Source organism: Cyanistes caeruleus, chromosome 6, assembly GCF_971803275.1.
Source record: "Cyanistes caeruleus chromosome 6, bCyaCae1.hap1.1, whole genome shotgun sequence".
Classification (NCBI taxonomy): Eukaryota; Metazoa; Chordata; class Aves; order Passeriformes; family Paridae; genus Cyanistes; species Cyanistes caeruleus.
The window spans coordinates 9,513,609-9,530,634 of NC_141706.1; the positions used below are offsets into that span (position 1 = coordinate 9,513,609).

At 40.5% G+C, this 17,026-nt stretch overlaps 1 protein-coding gene across 9 annotated transcripts in view; it reads left to right on the forward strand.

The window, feature by feature from the left end:
• Positions 1-17,026, forward strand: part of SHANK2 (SH3 and multiple ankyrin repeat domains 2) — a 276,108-nt gene that overhangs the window by 8,756 nt on the left and 250,326 nt on the right. For all 9 annotated transcript variants that reach the window (XM_086894900.1, XM_086894897.1, XM_086894895.1 and 6 more), the window contains one exon: positions 9,979-10,048. Coding sequence is in view for 4 of the 9 variants with exons in the window: in XM_023928760.2 (XP_023784528.2) it covers positions 9,979-10,048 (70 nt within the window). In the remaining 5 variants the exon portion in view is untranslated. The remainder of the gene's footprint in view (positions 1-9,978; positions 10,049-17,026) is intronic.

The window sequence follows — 17,026 nt, forward strand, 5'->3', positions numbered from 1 at the left end:
ATAATATCCTACTGAGATCTTCAGCTATCAGCATTTCCTTACTGGTCAGCTGGAAGTATGAAATGGTCCTGTGAAGTATAATCTAAATAAAATCTTTTAATCTAAATAAATATTTTTAATCTAAATAAAATATTTTGATCTAAATAAAAACTTTTTACAATTTATACTCCACATCAGTGCAATCATTAACCCAAGCCTTGCTCCACAATGTTATTGCAATTGCTTTTTTTGTTTCCTTCCTATCTCTCTTAGCACTTGGCTACAGCTGAATTGTTTATGAAATTGCTGTTCAGTATTTCAGCTTCTCTCGTCTGAAAATTATTTTGTCTCTTTTTAAAATTAAAAACCATTTTGACCTGCATGGTAGTTTTTGCTTTTCAGTTTGAGATCTGGATTTCTTTTTTCTTTTTTGTAACAGTTTATTCTACTGTAATCTCTCAGTAAGTAACTATATATGATAAATTTTATTATGGCAAAAAAATATTTAAGTTAGGCTTTAGTTTGTTGTACTCACAGCACTGACATGCACTTTGTCCCAAGGATAAGACCCCAACCCACTTTAACTGCTGTTTATAAAGCAATTTATGAAGTGCAACCAATATGAGTGAAAACTGTTCTGGTTTTTATCTTTTAAAGTCTATATTGGATGAGTACCTGATGCTTAAGGAAAGACTTTCCCAATAGGAATAATATGCTGCAATATCATGAAGGTGGTGGATTAAGTTTGGAATCATTGTTCATTGAGCTCTCCACCATGAGAGATATAAACTGGAATTCGTAGTTGAAATTTGGGGTTAAAATTTGGTTTAGAATGGATAAAGCACATTTTTGCATGGTGGATGTTTTACTGTGTGGGCTTTGCAGAATGTGACTACAAAGAGAAAACTTTTAATAGGGGTAAGAGTCTTGAACAATGCAAGGAGATCCCCACGGCTGCTCTCTGAGCAGGACTGGGTAAGCCCAGACCACCCGAGTGCACCCGAGTGCTGCTGAACTGGGGAGTGTGTCCTCCTCAGCCTTGCTTTTCTCACTGTGGGAAAAAAAACCTCAGCAAAGCTGGCAACAAAGCACTGCCAGCACAGTGGGTGTTGGAAGGCTCTTAGGAATTGGGCTTTATTTGGGGAAAAGATAAATTGTTTTGTTTTGTTTTGTTTTTTAATTTTCCCTCTATGAAATGCTGTCTCTATGGATGCCAGGTTTTCAGAGCTACTAGGAAGTCCAAAAATTAATCTCAGCGCATTATGGGGAAACTTGGTAAGCTCTTAATTGAAAATATTACATCTCATGTGGGACTTCTACTGATAAGGTTGTTTTCTAATCTGTTCAAAATGTTGTTTGCAAATTGAACGATGGATAATGAGCAAGAATATCCAATTTGCTAATTGTGCTGCTAATACGTTATTAACAGCTGATCCTGTTTGCACTAAGTAATGACACTTGTTTCAGGTTGCTTCCTATTGTGTTTAGCAGTATTAATGAGGCACAAGAGGTACTCATGTGCTTTGTTCTCCGAAGGATTTCCCAGTTTTCTGGGGTAGGTAATGCCATCATGTACATGAAGCCAATAGGAGAAATATAAGGATGTGGCTGGTAGGAGCTCTGGAGATGCAGCCACTCACACCATGCTGCTGTCCAGACAGGTGAAAAGAGTAGGACCAGGCCCTTAGTTTCACATATTTATACCATGATTTTTAGTATCTTTGACTTTTTCTTTATTTCCTCCCCAGTCTCCCAGTTATTCCTGTGAATGCAGCATGGAAAAGTGACATTTACACAACACTATCTTTCTGGATTAGGAATAATCAGCTCCATTTCCAATGCTGTGTGTTTGGAATTAGTTTTGCCCAACTCACTTCATGTGTCATTTCATGTTAATCAACTTCCTATTCAAAATGCCTTTTCCTTGCCCAGTCATCATTCTCCTGCTGCTCCATGTTGCCAGCTTCTCTCCTCCCTTCAGATTTCTCCCAAACCTTGTTGAAAGACAAGCTGGAGATGCTCAGAGAGTGATGTAAGTTTTGTTGCAGCTCCACAGACAACTCCTGGTTCCCTCCCCGTAGGAAATAGGACCCAGAGCTGTTCTCTGGAGGAAGAGCACTCACGGGAATCCCCCAGCATAGCTCAGGATAGTCAGGCTGCTCAGATCTTACTCTGGATTATGACCAATAATGGCTTTTGCAGCTACTCTGTGCTCCCTCCTGTCCTTTCTTTCTTTCACATAACCAGGAAAGCATTCTCTGTCACCCTGGATATTAAAGAATTGCTTAATGGAATCCTTATACATCTTTCAGCACATGAGTGTTTTTGTATTTCACACACACAAATGTGCTCTTTGAAGTTGCAGGGACTTTCTCTCTCTTTCATTTTTCTTCTGTATTGCACCTTGTAATTGTGTCTCAGGTCAGGATGACATGGTGCACATTAGTTTTGCTCTGCTCCTGACAGACACACACCTTGTCTTTTCAGGGCGAGGAAGGGAAGGGCTGTTTCTTTCTGAGGCTGTATTTGAATAAGCACACTCTGTTTCTCAAGGTAATGATTACTCAGAGGCTGCAGCTACCCCATGTATATTGAATATTTGAATTCACTTAGCAGGCTGCATGGCCATATATTGCTTAGGGGCATATTAGTATTTATTTTTTCAGCATGGAAGGTCAGATCTCCGTATTTGTATAGCTGCTCTGTAATAGCTGAGTGTCTTTTCATAGGTGTGTATGACTTCTTCAGTACCTTACTTTTGGGGTCTTTTCATAGGTGTGTATGACTTCTTCAGTACCTTACTTTTGGGGCATAAATTTTCTTAGTATTATATTATTTCATAGTTTTTTATGGGGTTAAATAAACAACTTTGTGGATAACAAAACTAAGTCACAAGGACTAACTAATCTATACCAGGGAAGGGAACAAACTGAATAGAAGAAACACATGACTAAAGACAGAGTGACCCATATTTGAAAGTGAGTGAGAGAAAAATGCATGTGCTTTAATTGTGTTTACACTTTGTATACTTTAGGCAGTGCCAAGTTTGTGCAAATGGAAGACCTTAAATTACATTGATACAATGATTGGGTATGCAGTGCTAATTAAATTCCCTGTGGAAAGAATAGGTGGTGTTCTGTGCAGTAGATCCTTACTGGAAAATCCAAACAAATAAATTGATGCCTGGCAGAACTCTGCTGCAATATGTTATGTGAGCAAGGAGTTTTTATCTGTGGCTCAGATGATCTGTTGATACTAGCAAATGAATTTTCACTCTGTGGTGATTCAGAGAAGGGACAGTGTTCTTCACTTCTCCCCAGAGATCAAGGCAGCAGACCTTAAATTCAGCACCCAGAGCCAGTACAGTAAACTGCCTCAGTGCAGAGGGAAGCCAGGGCAGGGCTGACACACTCATCTCACAGCACTGGGGATGTCACAGCAGCACGGGTGACACTCTCAGGGGCTGATGTGCTCAGTGAGGGGCAGTCAGTGTGACACAGCTGCATCTCATGGCTGCTCCACTGGAGACAGCTGGAGTCAAGTGTCCTTTACATGAAATGTCAGGAGCTGCCTTCTTGGGGGTTTCTTTTCCAGCTGTAATTCTGTAATGAGCATTTCAGTGTGTTTTCAGCAAAAGTAAATAAGTGTTGCATAATTTGCTTGATTGGCATGGGTTTTATTGGTCCAGCTTGAGCTCTCCATTGAGATTTGGATAAATCTGTCAGTTTTAGTCTCTTTTCTCCCATCCCTTTATCAGGGACCTATTTGCCTGGGAGCAGTGGCTTCCCTGGGGATGGTGGGTTGTTAAGGAGACTCAGAATTTATACTTGGTTGTTTTAAACCAAGATTATTATCTTAATGCATTGCTTGCATGTGGCTGTCCAAAATGTTTATGAATTTCTAAGTTGTGAAAGCCTTTATATTCTTCCATTTGTTGTGCTTCCAGTTTCCTTGAACCTTGGTTGTTGGTATCTGTGCTCCTGAGGGAAAGAAGAGAGTCCTATCTCAATTTTGGCTGGATTAAGGGGTCTATGTCCAGATCTTGTTGATCTGGGAGAAGCTGAACAACCTATATTTTGACAAGGAACCTACACAATTTTTAAGTTGTGTGTGGTTGTCTCTTTTTTTCACTTGTTTTGCTTATGATTTTCTCCATCAGCTTAATTAGGCCTGATGAATTTCTTGAGATCCCACGGCTGCAGCTCTTAACCTTTGTGGCTTGTTATGTGCACAGTGGTTTCCTTGCTAGACCTTCACTAAATTTTAGATTAGCACAGATGTTTTCTTTATTATTGAGATGACTGCCATAGTAGCTTTAGTAAGAACAGTTTAATCTTCCAGAAGAGATTGATACACTTATTTGAAAATTATTCAAAATATTGCACTTCAGCTTGCATTTCTCTTCCACTGAAATACTGCTAGTGATATAAACTGTTTTTTAACCCAGTGCCTCCAAAACTAACAGTCCTGTCCACTTTCCCTGAATGTGTTGCCAAGAAACTGAACAGGATGGGGATGGGTTGACCTGTGTGTTCCAGTGGAGTTGCAGGCAAGACCTGGCATCTGAATAATTCATTTGTGAGCAGGTCACCAGGGCTGTCCTTGCACAGGTCAGTCACAATGCTGGGCTCTCTCACTTTCATTATTCCATCTTTCATCTCTCTCCACTTAGCATAGTTCAGCCAGCAAAGTTAATAGATTCCCATCTGTCACTAAAATTCCTGTCTTGAAGGGGATGTTAAAGAAGCAGAGGCTGCAGCTGCCCTCGGTGATCTGTGATTTATAACTGAGGGGAGAGATCTCCCTCCTGTTGTCACAACAGTGACAAGTGTTGCCACAATGCAGCAGTCATTGTTTAGATGGGACATGTAAATAAAACAGAGCCATCTGGACTGCTGAAAACACAGAATTCTTCTATTGGGAGTGAATTCAGGCTGTTTCTCCCTTCTAGGTAGTCAGAATCTGTGGGTTTCATTCACTTCTTGGAAGTATTTTTTGCTTTTTGGTCAGTAGCTGGTAACATTTACAACCCATTTTAAAGTGCTGAAGTCTAAAAAACCACTAGCCTGCCTTTTTTGGGTACACACAATCAACAGGTTTTCCTTTGAGCTAAGGCTCAAAATCCAGTTTCAGGATAGGTAGGAAATGGGTACAAGTTTTCTTGTGAATCTGAGTTTCAGAGTTCTCCACCTTCCCATAGAACAAAATACTAGAAAATGTTCAGTGCAAAATTTAGGATTGAATTCATTGAGTTGGACAGAGCTGAGGAGTTCCATGAAAAATTACATCCAAGGTGAGCTTTGGGGAGCTTTCATTATTTAGCAGTTATCAGGGATTTTTGCAGTATTTGGGAAATGAAATAATTATGAGCCATGAACAGAGGACACATTTTTCTTTCATCATTGATTGCTGATAATTTTCACTAGTCCATACTACTTTAAATATATTGACATTTGATGTTTAGATAAGCATAGGAAGGAGGGATTTTTCTTTCCGTATATGAACATTTTTTTTAACCCTCTATGATAAGGCATCCAAAATGCAGGATCTAATGCTAGACCTATCTGGAATGATGTTATTCTTTATATGTTGTGGCTTTAAGTGCCTTCAAAGAAGCAGTATGTAGGAGGTTCTTTGTCTTTAATATATATGAAATTAGCAGTGCATATTTATATTGTTGTGATTTGGACAGGAATTGTATTTTGGTATTTACTTTTTTTCTGCTAGCATGAACTTGCTGCTAAAAGCAGTGAATAATCTGAAGGCACAAAGCATCTGGCGTTTCTGAAGATCATTCTTTGCTGCCACACAATATACAAGCATTTAGGCCTTTATGTTTAGGCTGTTGAGGAAAAAAATATTAGAGTAGTGGAGCATAGAAAAAACACCAAAGAGAGACACAAATATGTGAGTTCATTCCAGCAAGTGTTTGAGCAGCTGTAGACTTCATATTTAGTTCTGAAAAGGTCCATGTGGAATTCTATTCAGAATTTTAAATATGTGCCCAAATACGGTGTCTCCTGATGAAGAAAATAATGATTTTTCCACTTCCTTGATAGTTTTCCTGACTGTGTTCACATTTCCACCTCGTGACCAGGGTTTGTTTGCTGTGGCTTTACATAATGGCACAATTACTTGGGAGTAGCCTCCAAAATCTCAGGCAGCTCTTCCCTTGCTACACTCATTTTTCAGCTTGTTGCCTCCTTGGCTGAGCTGGAATCAAATCAGGTTTGGTTATTACGTCTCTCCCAGGCAGGATTTGAATCCACCATGTGCTGGAGACACAAGCCTCAGTGCTTCCTTTAGTATTTGAGCTCTCAATTTAACTTGGGGAAAAGTGGAGATTTCAGTATGTGTGTGTTTGGAGTCTATTAGTGCTAAAGACATCTAGGAGTCTCTGAGAATTGCTAAACTAATGGACTGCCTGCAGCCTGACAGTGCAAAGTGCCTTCAGCTCCCTATAAATTACATGAGTTTTCTGTTAAAGCAGCAGTCAGGACTTCCATGCAGCATAACTGGCCTGCTTTAGCAGGTTTTTAGCTAAAATGGGTCATGTCAAGTGGTCTGCAGTCAAATGAACTCTGCTGGCATTCACATTCATAGATATCAGGTATAAATTACCTTTGATTTCAGAGGCTGCTAGGAAAAAAATGAGCCTATGTGCAACTAAAAGGGTGGATGACATTTTTATGTACTTGACAACAGAGAAAACAGGATGCTGTGACAGTGTATTCAGCAAAGTCAGGGTTAAATGAATCTGTCATTTGAAGTTGTATTAATTTAGGTGTGCTCATCCTGTCACTGAATGTTCCCAAGTGCTTCATTTTTGAGTGTTTCAGTGGATCCCTTTTCTGTGCCATCCTCATAAATTAACAGGGATGGATGTTTCTCTGTGGTGTGCAGGCATCTGTGCAGATAAACGGGCTGCTCAGCTGGGAGCCACCTCAGAAACACAACCTGGGAATTCTCTGGCATTGGAAGAGAATTAAGAAGTTAGGCAGAAATATTCCATTTGAGATTGCTGATAGGGTTGTAAGATTTTTCTTGACTTGTTTGAGTGAGTCAGAACAAATGCATCCTTGTAGTTGAATTTATTTTTTGTTAGTACCTTTTACTTTCCTGGGTGTGCACCTAGAGAAACACTCCTAAACAAGGTTACCTTCCTGCTTGGAAAATTCCTCAAACTGTGAAAAAGGGAAGGGAATATCTTGACATTTTCATTCCGCTTGCTAAAATTCATATAATTCTTGGAATGTTTTCTCATTTTGCCAGATCTGGGGGAAGGTTTGCCTTGTGTCAGATCTTTTGGGAATGTTCCCTCTGCCTCACAGTGGTACAGCAAGGGCTTTCCTCCAGCAGTGGCAGCAGCTGGGCTTGGGAGGCAGCATCCCAGCTGATTCGCCCCAGGAAAAGAGCAGGGAGAAGGAGCTGAGGAGAGAGGCCTATAAATACTGCATGGCTGCAGCTCTGCTGCTCCCTGAACCAAGTTACTGCTGCTACAGTGCATTCTGCAAAAATGTCACATCCCTTCACTGCTCAGCACTGAGTCAGGTGGAAATCACCAACTGCACCGTTTGGCTTGGCTTGGCTTGGAGTCACCCTGGTGTTTTAGAGATGGATTTGATCAGGAAAATGGCTTGTGTGACTGTGCTGTCAGCCTTTTCTCCCTTCCTTATGCATCTCCTTCCACTTGCCAATGGCTCTGGAATTTACTGCTCAACTTCAGCCAAACACTAAAGGATCAGAAATCCCAGAAGGTGTTACATTTCCACAAACATGTTAGTGGGTGGTCAGGTGCAGGAGAGAACCCCACTGGAGTTCCCACAGAGGGAAAAGTACCTTGCTTATCATGGCTGGTGTTCTTCCAGAGGGATGAGCCTGTGCATGGCCTCTTGCCTGGCCACACATGGAAATGATGTCTGGAAGGGAAACCTCCTGCAGGAGGAAGTGCTGGGAATGTGCAGTAATCAAGGCTTTCACAACACATAGATTTATTTAGGGATGTAATTTATTTAGGAGGTTCTGAGACAAAGGGGAGTTTCTGCTCCACTTATCCTGTGCTTGAGGAGAGGGAAAAGCAGGATCTGGGAGGGAACTTGATTTTTGTCTGCCAGTGGGTGTTAAGGGAATCCTTTAGCAGAAATAGAGGACAGTTTCTCACTCTTCCAGTGACAGTGCCCTTCTCCACCATGTAACATACTCAGTCTCAATAAGAAGTCAGGATTGGCACCATTAATTTGTTTTCCTATGAATATGCAGTATATAAATACTCTAATTTAAAGACCTTCCCTCATCTCTTGGCAAGCCACAGGCTTACAAGTTGATTTCCTTATCCTTAGGGTTAGCTCTGGACAGCACAGTGAAAAATAAGTCAATGTGCAAAATGTGAAGTGGAATCATGCTGCTGGGTAATTTTTGTAAATAGAAGAGTTTGGCTTCCACAAGAACCAGCTTCTGGCATTCCCCTCTATGCCACAATCAAGTTCAAGCTGCTGCTGTGGTCTTACCTTTATTCAGTCTGACCAAGATGTAGATCTTTCCTAAAGGCAACAAAGCCTGGTCTTGGAATATGTTGAGCTGATGTGTCAGCATTTGAGAGCAGCTTTGGAAAGTTTCCTCTCTGATACATCAGTCTCAGCTTCTTCTTCCTATCTCTGAATTCATTTAGAAACTGAAAGCTGGTGTGCATAAAAGATAGAATTCTAAAGCAGAAGCAGTTGATCCCATTTCAGAGACTAAGAAAACCTGTTAGGTCAGTTTATTTTGCTTTACTTTCAACTTGCTGACTTCTTTCCTTGCACATATTCTGGTTTTTGCCTTCTGAGAAACAGCTGCTGAACTTTTTACCTACCTTTCCTATAGCCCCAGTGATCATGGAGATCACATTTTTATCTCCCACCCTAAAAATGCAAAACCTCAGGGCTTAATCTCAAACGCAGCTGACACTGGTACAAAATACTGTAGTTCAGTGTGGGAAATGTCCTTCAATAGTTTCTTTTGTTTCTGCTGAAAGAACAAAATCACACAGGTACTGGAGACAGATATGCAAGTATTTTCTTCCTACTCATAACATTTTGGATAGCAATGTTTACTTTTAGTGAAATATGTCAAAGTCTATATTTAAAATAAAGAATGGGCTCAAATACACTGAAAGTATAATAATTCAGCAGTATTTTCTGATGGAGAACCATACAGCTGAGTATAACAAAAAGTAGAGTTAGTCAAACTTGCAGTTGCAGTGGAAATACCTGGATTTTTCCCTTCCATTTATATCTGTAAAAAGAGGAAAATATGTAACAGAAAAGAATTTTGTTTAGCATGAGCTTCTAATCATCAATGACAGCAGTGAAATTTGAATCCAGTCATGCACACTTGAGAGCACAGCTAGATATGGATACCTGGATGCATGCTATGTCCAGAGCTGGACTGGGATGCTCAGCACATGTTTGCTGATTTGGTGAATCTCTTTGGGGGCCTGCAGACAGCAGACTCTAATTTCAGGATCTCAGGTGGACTTGGAGAGGCAAAACCAAGCATTTTGCTGCTTGTAGTTGGGCTGTTCAGCAGATGCACATTCCTGGGATGCTCAGAGCTTTGGCAAGACTTAAATCAAGGAAGATGTTTGTGGGAAACAGCAGAGTAGCACCTTTCACCTTCTGTCAGATCTGGCCTGAAATGATGTCTTTCTTGATAACCAGAAGAGCCTATTTTTGTCTCAGTGCTGACTTCATACTGCCAGAAGCACTCTGGAGTGAGTGAAGCCATGGCAGGCTCTGCCCTTGCAAAGCTATGCATAATATTTATGTTAGGAATATGAGGAATACTTCGGAAATTTGCAATGTAGTAAAATTCCTCTCTCCTTCTCCCATCAAAATCTCCTTTGTGGAGAAAAAAATCTCCTTGAGCATTTCTGCTTTATAGCATTTAAATAGGGTGGCCATTGGGTTACAATTTCTTTCTTCAGCTATAAATCTTTATATCTTTCTGTGTTTTCTTCAGGAATCTGCGATGAAAGAGAACTAGATTCTGATGATCATCTTGACACTGTTGCTGTCACCTGCACTGACAGGTAAGTGTGCCAAGCTGGTTTTGGAGTGAAAATGTTTGAATTATTTGTGTCAGGTGGGCAAAGGTACAGTTACACTCCAGAACCTCAACCGTGGGTGGTGCTGGATTCTGCAAAGGTGAGTTTTTCAACAAACAGGTGGTCAAAAATGCTTCCAAAATCTTATCTCCAGAAAGGAAACTGTTCCTCCTGCTTTATAGTGGTGGGTGGGTTACAAAAATGAACCCAGAGCAGAGGAATTTGCAGTTGAATTGCAGCCTGGAGTGAAGATGGCTGGAAGACCTTGTTGACTTTTATCCTCCTCCTCTCCAAAGTACCTGAAATATGAACTACCAGGTAGACTGAAGTTTTCATACTTGTGTTAGACATGACAACCTCCCTGTTTTTATCTAGGAGCAATTTGTTAATGAGATCCCTGCAAATTTGCAGCTGATGTTAGGACTGGATGAAGAATTTCTTGGATTTTGTACAGTTAGGTGAGAACTGATGGAATTGAGCCTTTTGTGGTGCAGCCCAATCATATTTCTTTTATTTCTTTTACCTTACCTAAATGCTGCATTTTCAGTGTTTCCTATTACTAAGGACTTCTAGTCCCTACATTTATTATAAATGTCTATCTTTGCTTTTCTCTGATTCTTTCAAAACACAGTCTAAAAAGTTTTGGCAGCACTCTGGAGATCACTTAGAACTTCTTATCCAGAGCAATTTCTTGAAGTAACATCACTTTCTTGGCTTCCAGTTCAATCATTACAAAATAAATTGAAGCATGAAACTCAGGAATCAGAAAACTAGAATAAAAAGGACACTGATGGAAACTTAGGTTTCCTTTGGTGAAGCATAATGCTTCTGTATGATCTGAAAACTAAAAAACTCATTTTCTCTGTGAAAAAAGTAACTGAAGGTGCCTTTTCTTTCACTGGCTGCTGCAGGTGTCTGTGTCAATGTGCATTTATGAACACAGATCAAGGATTAGATAGTGAGTCCTAACAGTGCCTTTGGATGAGCACTGGAAGGAGAATGAAAATACAAAAATTATGTAAAATGTGTCAGATGGATTGCTGTAAAGTGTGTGGTGACATGAAGCAGTATAATTTGGATCAGTAGTCTGTAAAAATGGAAAAAGGAGAAAGAGATTTAAAAAATGTGTTTTCCTCAAAGCTCAGCCCACTGAATTCCTAGCTTATCAGGACATTTAATAATTGACTGACTGCTTCTGTGGTAGGGCCCCTATCAAAGCACACCAATCTAAAGAGAAACAGCTGCACAAATTTGGATATTAAGTGTTATGTTTGACAATGTGTTGAGTTGATGGGAATAACTGTCTTCTATTGGCTGAAATGTTTAAATTTGCAGGGACATCTTCCACGATCTCACAGGATGCCCCAAGCCCCATCCAGCCTGGCCTTGGACACTTCCAAGGGTCCAGGGGCAGCCACACCTTCTCTGGGCACCCAGTGCCAGGCCCTCACCAGCTCCTGAGTAAAGAATTTCTTCCTGATCTAAATCTCCTGTCTTTCAGTTTAAAACCATTCCCCCTTGTCCTGTCATTATCTGCCTGTGGGAAAAGCCACTCTCCTTATTTTATATAAGCCCCCTTTAAGAAGCATGTAAGAAAATTCAGCTGATATGGAAAAGTGGTCACACTCCATGTGTGACTGAAAAACCAAATGGAGAAGTTTGGATTTATTAAGAACTATGGAAAACTTTTGAGGTGAGGCAGCTAGTGATGACAGGTGTGAAAAAAACCCCAAAACCTGATGCGGTTCTGCCAGGGCCTGGGTTAACTCTGAGAACACTCTGGCTCGCTCTGCCCCAGGAGTGAGGAACAGCCTGGGTAGGGTTTGATCCCAGAGCTGAACTTTTTGAGCCACAAGCTCAACAAAAGCAGGATAATGACCACAGTCAGGATCAGGTAAAGGAGGAGGAGGAAGCTCTCTGTTTGAAGTTCTGGAAACAGGTTTATTGCTGAAGAGGATCAGGGACAGAAGAGCCCCAAGCACTGCTGTGCTTGGGATTTTATATAGCAGCAACTCAATGGGAGGGTACAAACAAACAGCCAATGGGGAATACAGGATGGAGGAACAAGGGCAGGGGATTACATTGCAGGGACCAACAGGGATGAGGGGGAGGAGAGGACCAGTCATGCAGGCCAATGGGGCCTTGAGGGTTAGGGGATTGACAGGGAAAGATCCAGAACAAAGGGCAGGGTTTACAATGATGGACAAGGGGTAGGGGCAGGGTAGCGGTGACAGGCAGGGAAAGTTCAGGAATAAAGGGTTGGGTCTACAATGATGGGCATGTGAGGGGAGGATACAACTCTTAGGGCTAAACCAACTCGGGAGGAACCTGGGTCGTACAAGAATGAACTGTATAACTGACAAGCTTAAACATACAACTGCAAATAAACACTTGCTGCAACAAAAACCAACTGCAAGGGAAGCTACATAAAAGCTGTGGGAAAACATTAAGCAGACATAAAACCTAACAGCAAATCTCTTTTTAATACTTCTTTTATTTAAAAGCATGAAAAAAAAAAGTATTTCTAGTTTTATGTTAATGCTGAAAAGGCTTTTCTTGTGTGGGCTCTGCCTCCTTCATTCCTGAAAATGACAAAGCAGAGAGGAGGTTTTGTAAATCTCATTAATGAGTATGTCCTGAAGAGTTTGGTTCACATGATGGGCATAATTACTGCCTTCCCTGCTCAGCTGCATTACAGGGAGAACAGAGCTGCCTGGATGCTGTTCCTCCCCTCTGACCAGGTGCAGACACAGTTAGCTTTGGCAGCATCAGCAGCAGCATCAGGAAATGAGCTTTGCATCACAGCTGTTCCCACCAGCAACCCACCTGAAGACACCAGAGGAGCAAAGTGAGGGGTGCCTCTTACAGGGTCATCCCAGCCCCCAGTTTTATAGAAACCCAGGAGCCTTTCCAAGCACAGTGTTCCTGGGCATTACTGCTTGTCATTCCTGGGAAGTCATGGTTACACGTGGGTGTCCTTCACAAAGGTTCTGTCAAATCCACTATAGCTCCTTTGCAACTTTTAATAAAATCTTTTCCTGAATACTTTCTCTGTGGCAGAAAGTGATAGTAGTATGCCTGGAGTGTAAGTGATGCTGGTTTTCTCATTAAGATTATTTTCTATCCTGATTCAATCAAATTTCTTTTTTTTTTTTTTTGAAAGTGCTTTTATATTCAGTTTGCATATCTTGATTAGACTGTGATAATTTCCATGGTTGAAATCTCCAAAGTGTGCTGTCAAGAAATTATAAATGGTAATGAATTCACTTAATTAGGACTTCCAGGAGTACAATCAACATGAAATCTAGTAAATTAGAAAGAAATCTGTTTAAAGTATTTCTGGTTTTCCAACAGCCTCATTTGAGGCCTTACGTTACCTGGGACTGAATTAGAGACCTACACAGACAGGTAGAAAATACACTTTGTAAAAAATCACTGTAAAGAGGTATAAATGAATCCAGAAACTTAGGTGTGGCTGAAATTTGACTGAATCTCCATTATAAACTAAGTTGCACAGTCACCAGCTGGAGAAAAGTTATGGTACCAGCTGTGACTTGACACTCTTCAGATCCCATCTTGCACCATGTTTCCAGATCTGGACCCACCACAGAACAGGAAAGATATGGACAAACTGGAGCAGGTTCAGGGGGGCCACCAGGGAAAAGGAGGCTGGAATATTGTCCTGCAAGGAGAGGATGAGGTAAGCCTGGAAAAGAGCTGGCTTCAGTGAGATTTTCCAGGCAGGATTGGATAAAAGCATGAGCAACCCAAGCAGATCTCATTGCTGGACCTCCTCTGAGCAAGAGGTTGAAATAAAGACCTCCAGAGACCCCTGTGACCCAAATGACTTGGTGATTCTCTGAGTCTAAGGCACAGCAAAGAATCCAGGTCATTGTGTCCAGGGAGGCTGATTTCATTTTGATTCTGCATTGAGAGAGGGATATTTCAGAAAAACAGCTTTGCTGGTATCCTAAACTGTGTCTGAATTAAAAATATTGCGAGCATTTAACCCTGGGTGATTTAGCATGCTATTTATTTTTAATATTAAATTCCAAACTAAACCTGAAATTTAAATACCAAAAACTGGAAGAGTTTATGAATCTGGATTTTGACACAATAACTTCCTATCTTTTGTTTCCCTTCTTTTGCCGAATGGTCACAAACATGGATCTCATTCTGTTTTCTTCTTGCCAAAGAAGTGATATTTTATTTCTTGAGCTGTTTACTGAAGGTAATAATTAAACCTTGGTAATCAATGAGGGAACTGGCTCTTTTAATCAGTTTAATTGGGTTGATTGCCTAATTTTTGTCTGGCTATAATTTGGTAGAAATTAGTATCGTATCTGTATAATGAACTGAATCAAAAATATCAAAGGTCAAGAAAATAAATTATTTCTCAGTTATTCGACGGAGTCACTGTGCTGCCTGGGTCAGTTTGGCAGGTCACTTAACCTTTCTAAGCCTGCAGAAATTTTTTCCAGTCTACCATCACCAACCTTCATCTAAAAAACCCTAAAGAATGTCCTTGGTTGTGCCATGATCACAGGCTGGAGTGTAAATTAAAGCCTTGGAGTATAAATTATGCTTACCTTGGGCTGGAAAATAGCCGGGGAAGATGCAGGTAAGGTCAGCAGAGTTCCTTTTTCAAAATTGCTTCTGAAAAAAAAAAAAAAGGGAAGTTTTTCTGCAATTAAGAAAAGCCTAGAGACTATTTAGTCCTGGCAAACAGGAATATTCACTGCAGACAGACACAGATGGGCAGAGGGATGGTGAGGACAAGGCATGTGGCTGTACTTGCAGTACTTGGAGTTTGGCTAAACCAAGGGCTGCTCACCTGCCCCGTTTCTCTTCCATCCTTTTTGGGTCACTGTTTGTTTGTTGTTTCCCCCTGGATTAAGGAAAGAAATGAAGCTGATGTGAAGGCCAGGGAAAATCTCCCCCTACAGGCTCTTTGGCAGAGGACTGGCCCAGAACAGCAGACCTGGAGTCTGAGCTCTGTACCCCCAAATCCCACCTGTAGACACTTGGTGTCCTCTGCAAACCTCAAGGGGTGTTTCCTGCTGAGTTGAAGCTGAAATAAATTCATTGAAACTAAATTAGAAAAAAATCCCCAACATACACAAGGAGATACAGTAATAGATTTTATTTGTTGTACCAGCTCTCAACCAAAGATAACTTGTCCTTTTATAAGAAAAACAGAGCATCTATTTGAGAGGACACAGTCTTAAGCTGCACCTAGGGAAATATAGGTTGGCTATTAGGAAAAAGTTTTTTACGGAAAGAGTGACAAAGTACGGGAATGGTCTGTCCGGGGAGGTGGTGGAGTCAGCATCCCTGGATGTGTTTAAAAAAGACTGGATTTGGCACTTGGTGACATGGTTTACTTGAGGTGTTGGGGCATGGGTTGGACTCGATGATCTCGAAGGTTACTTCCAACCTAGTGATTCTGTGATATTTTAAGCTTTGCCTTTTTTTGGCTGGCATGTTATTCCATTGATTAAACTAAAGCAAACAACGAAACTGTTTCTGTCAACACAGCAAATAAAATGACATAGTAGCCCTCACCAGGATCACATCTGAGGAAAATTCAGGTTAAACTTCATAGCAAACTCTAAATGCTAACCTGTCTGCAAAGAGGAGAGAGAATCTGCTTTATCTGCTCTCAGGGCTTGATCTAATCTACATAACAAGACACCAGCAGTGCTTCTCTGTTAACATTTAATGCTGTTTGTATTTGAATTATCAGAAAAAAATGTTTTATGGGTAAGGAGGAAAGAGGTTGATCAGCATCAAATGCAAATTAACAAGCAACAAAGCTGCTTTGTCCATCAGGGATGTGAAATGGAGGTAAATATGTTCAACAAGCTTTGATTTTTTCCAGACTCCTGTTGTAAATCTTTTTAAATTCTCTTATGTCCTTTCCCTTCCAACATATCATAATCTTTTTGATATTTACGTAGCTAAGTGCAAGCAGAGGCTGGGAGCAGAAGGGCTGAAAGATAAAATGTCTTGCCCTACATGCTTCTGTTTGGTAAGGAAATTTAATGGGCACCTTAAAATGACCATTTTATCCATCTATTTAGAAATAGACAGTGACTATTAAAAATTGAAGTGGTGTAATACTCAAACATTGCTTCAAGAACATGTCGTAACTACTCACATTGTAGCATTTTTGGTTTGGAAAACTGAAGGGGAATTTTTTCTTTCAGTCAGTGCATCTGCAGTTTATTTTGTTGTAGAAAACTTCCAGGATGGGGCTACCACAGCTGCTCTGGGCAACCAGTGCCTGCCCACCTTCACAATAAAGAATTTGTTTGTAATATTTTATGTAAAAGCTGTCATGTTATGCAGCAATGCCTTTCTGTATCTGGAATTGGATAAAATGATAAACTTTTCCGTGTTTCATGTTGCTTTTTCATACCTTGGCTGTTGTTTTGCTCATGAATGCAATGTTGAGTCCAAGAAGACATTGCAGTTTTTGGATGCAAGTCATGTATCCAGAACAATGTGCTGGGTGCATTTCCTAAAACATTTTGTTGTCTTCCACCCTATTTGAATGAGTTATTTAGCTGCTACTTATTTAGCTTTTTTGATTTGTTTTTGTTTTGTTTATCATCTGTTTAAAGTGGTTTAGAATTCTGGATCAATACATACTAAACAGATGAATTTTCAAACTGAATGTTGTATTTACAACTAAGCACATGTAATTTCTGTAGGATCTTATTTAATATTTCAAAGTGATTATTATTTTGCCACAAGTAAACTATAGTTTCCACTGCAAGGAGTATTTAAAGATTGCCTTAAGAGCACTGCTGTCTAACTGTTGGGAAGCACAAGTTCTAATAAATGTGAAAACTAGAGGCCATGCTGAAAACAACTGTAGAAATGAACAGAGCCTGGAAGGTACCTCTGTGGGGCTCACGGGGCTGGGCCTAATTCCTTGTCTGGAAGAAGGACCTTTAA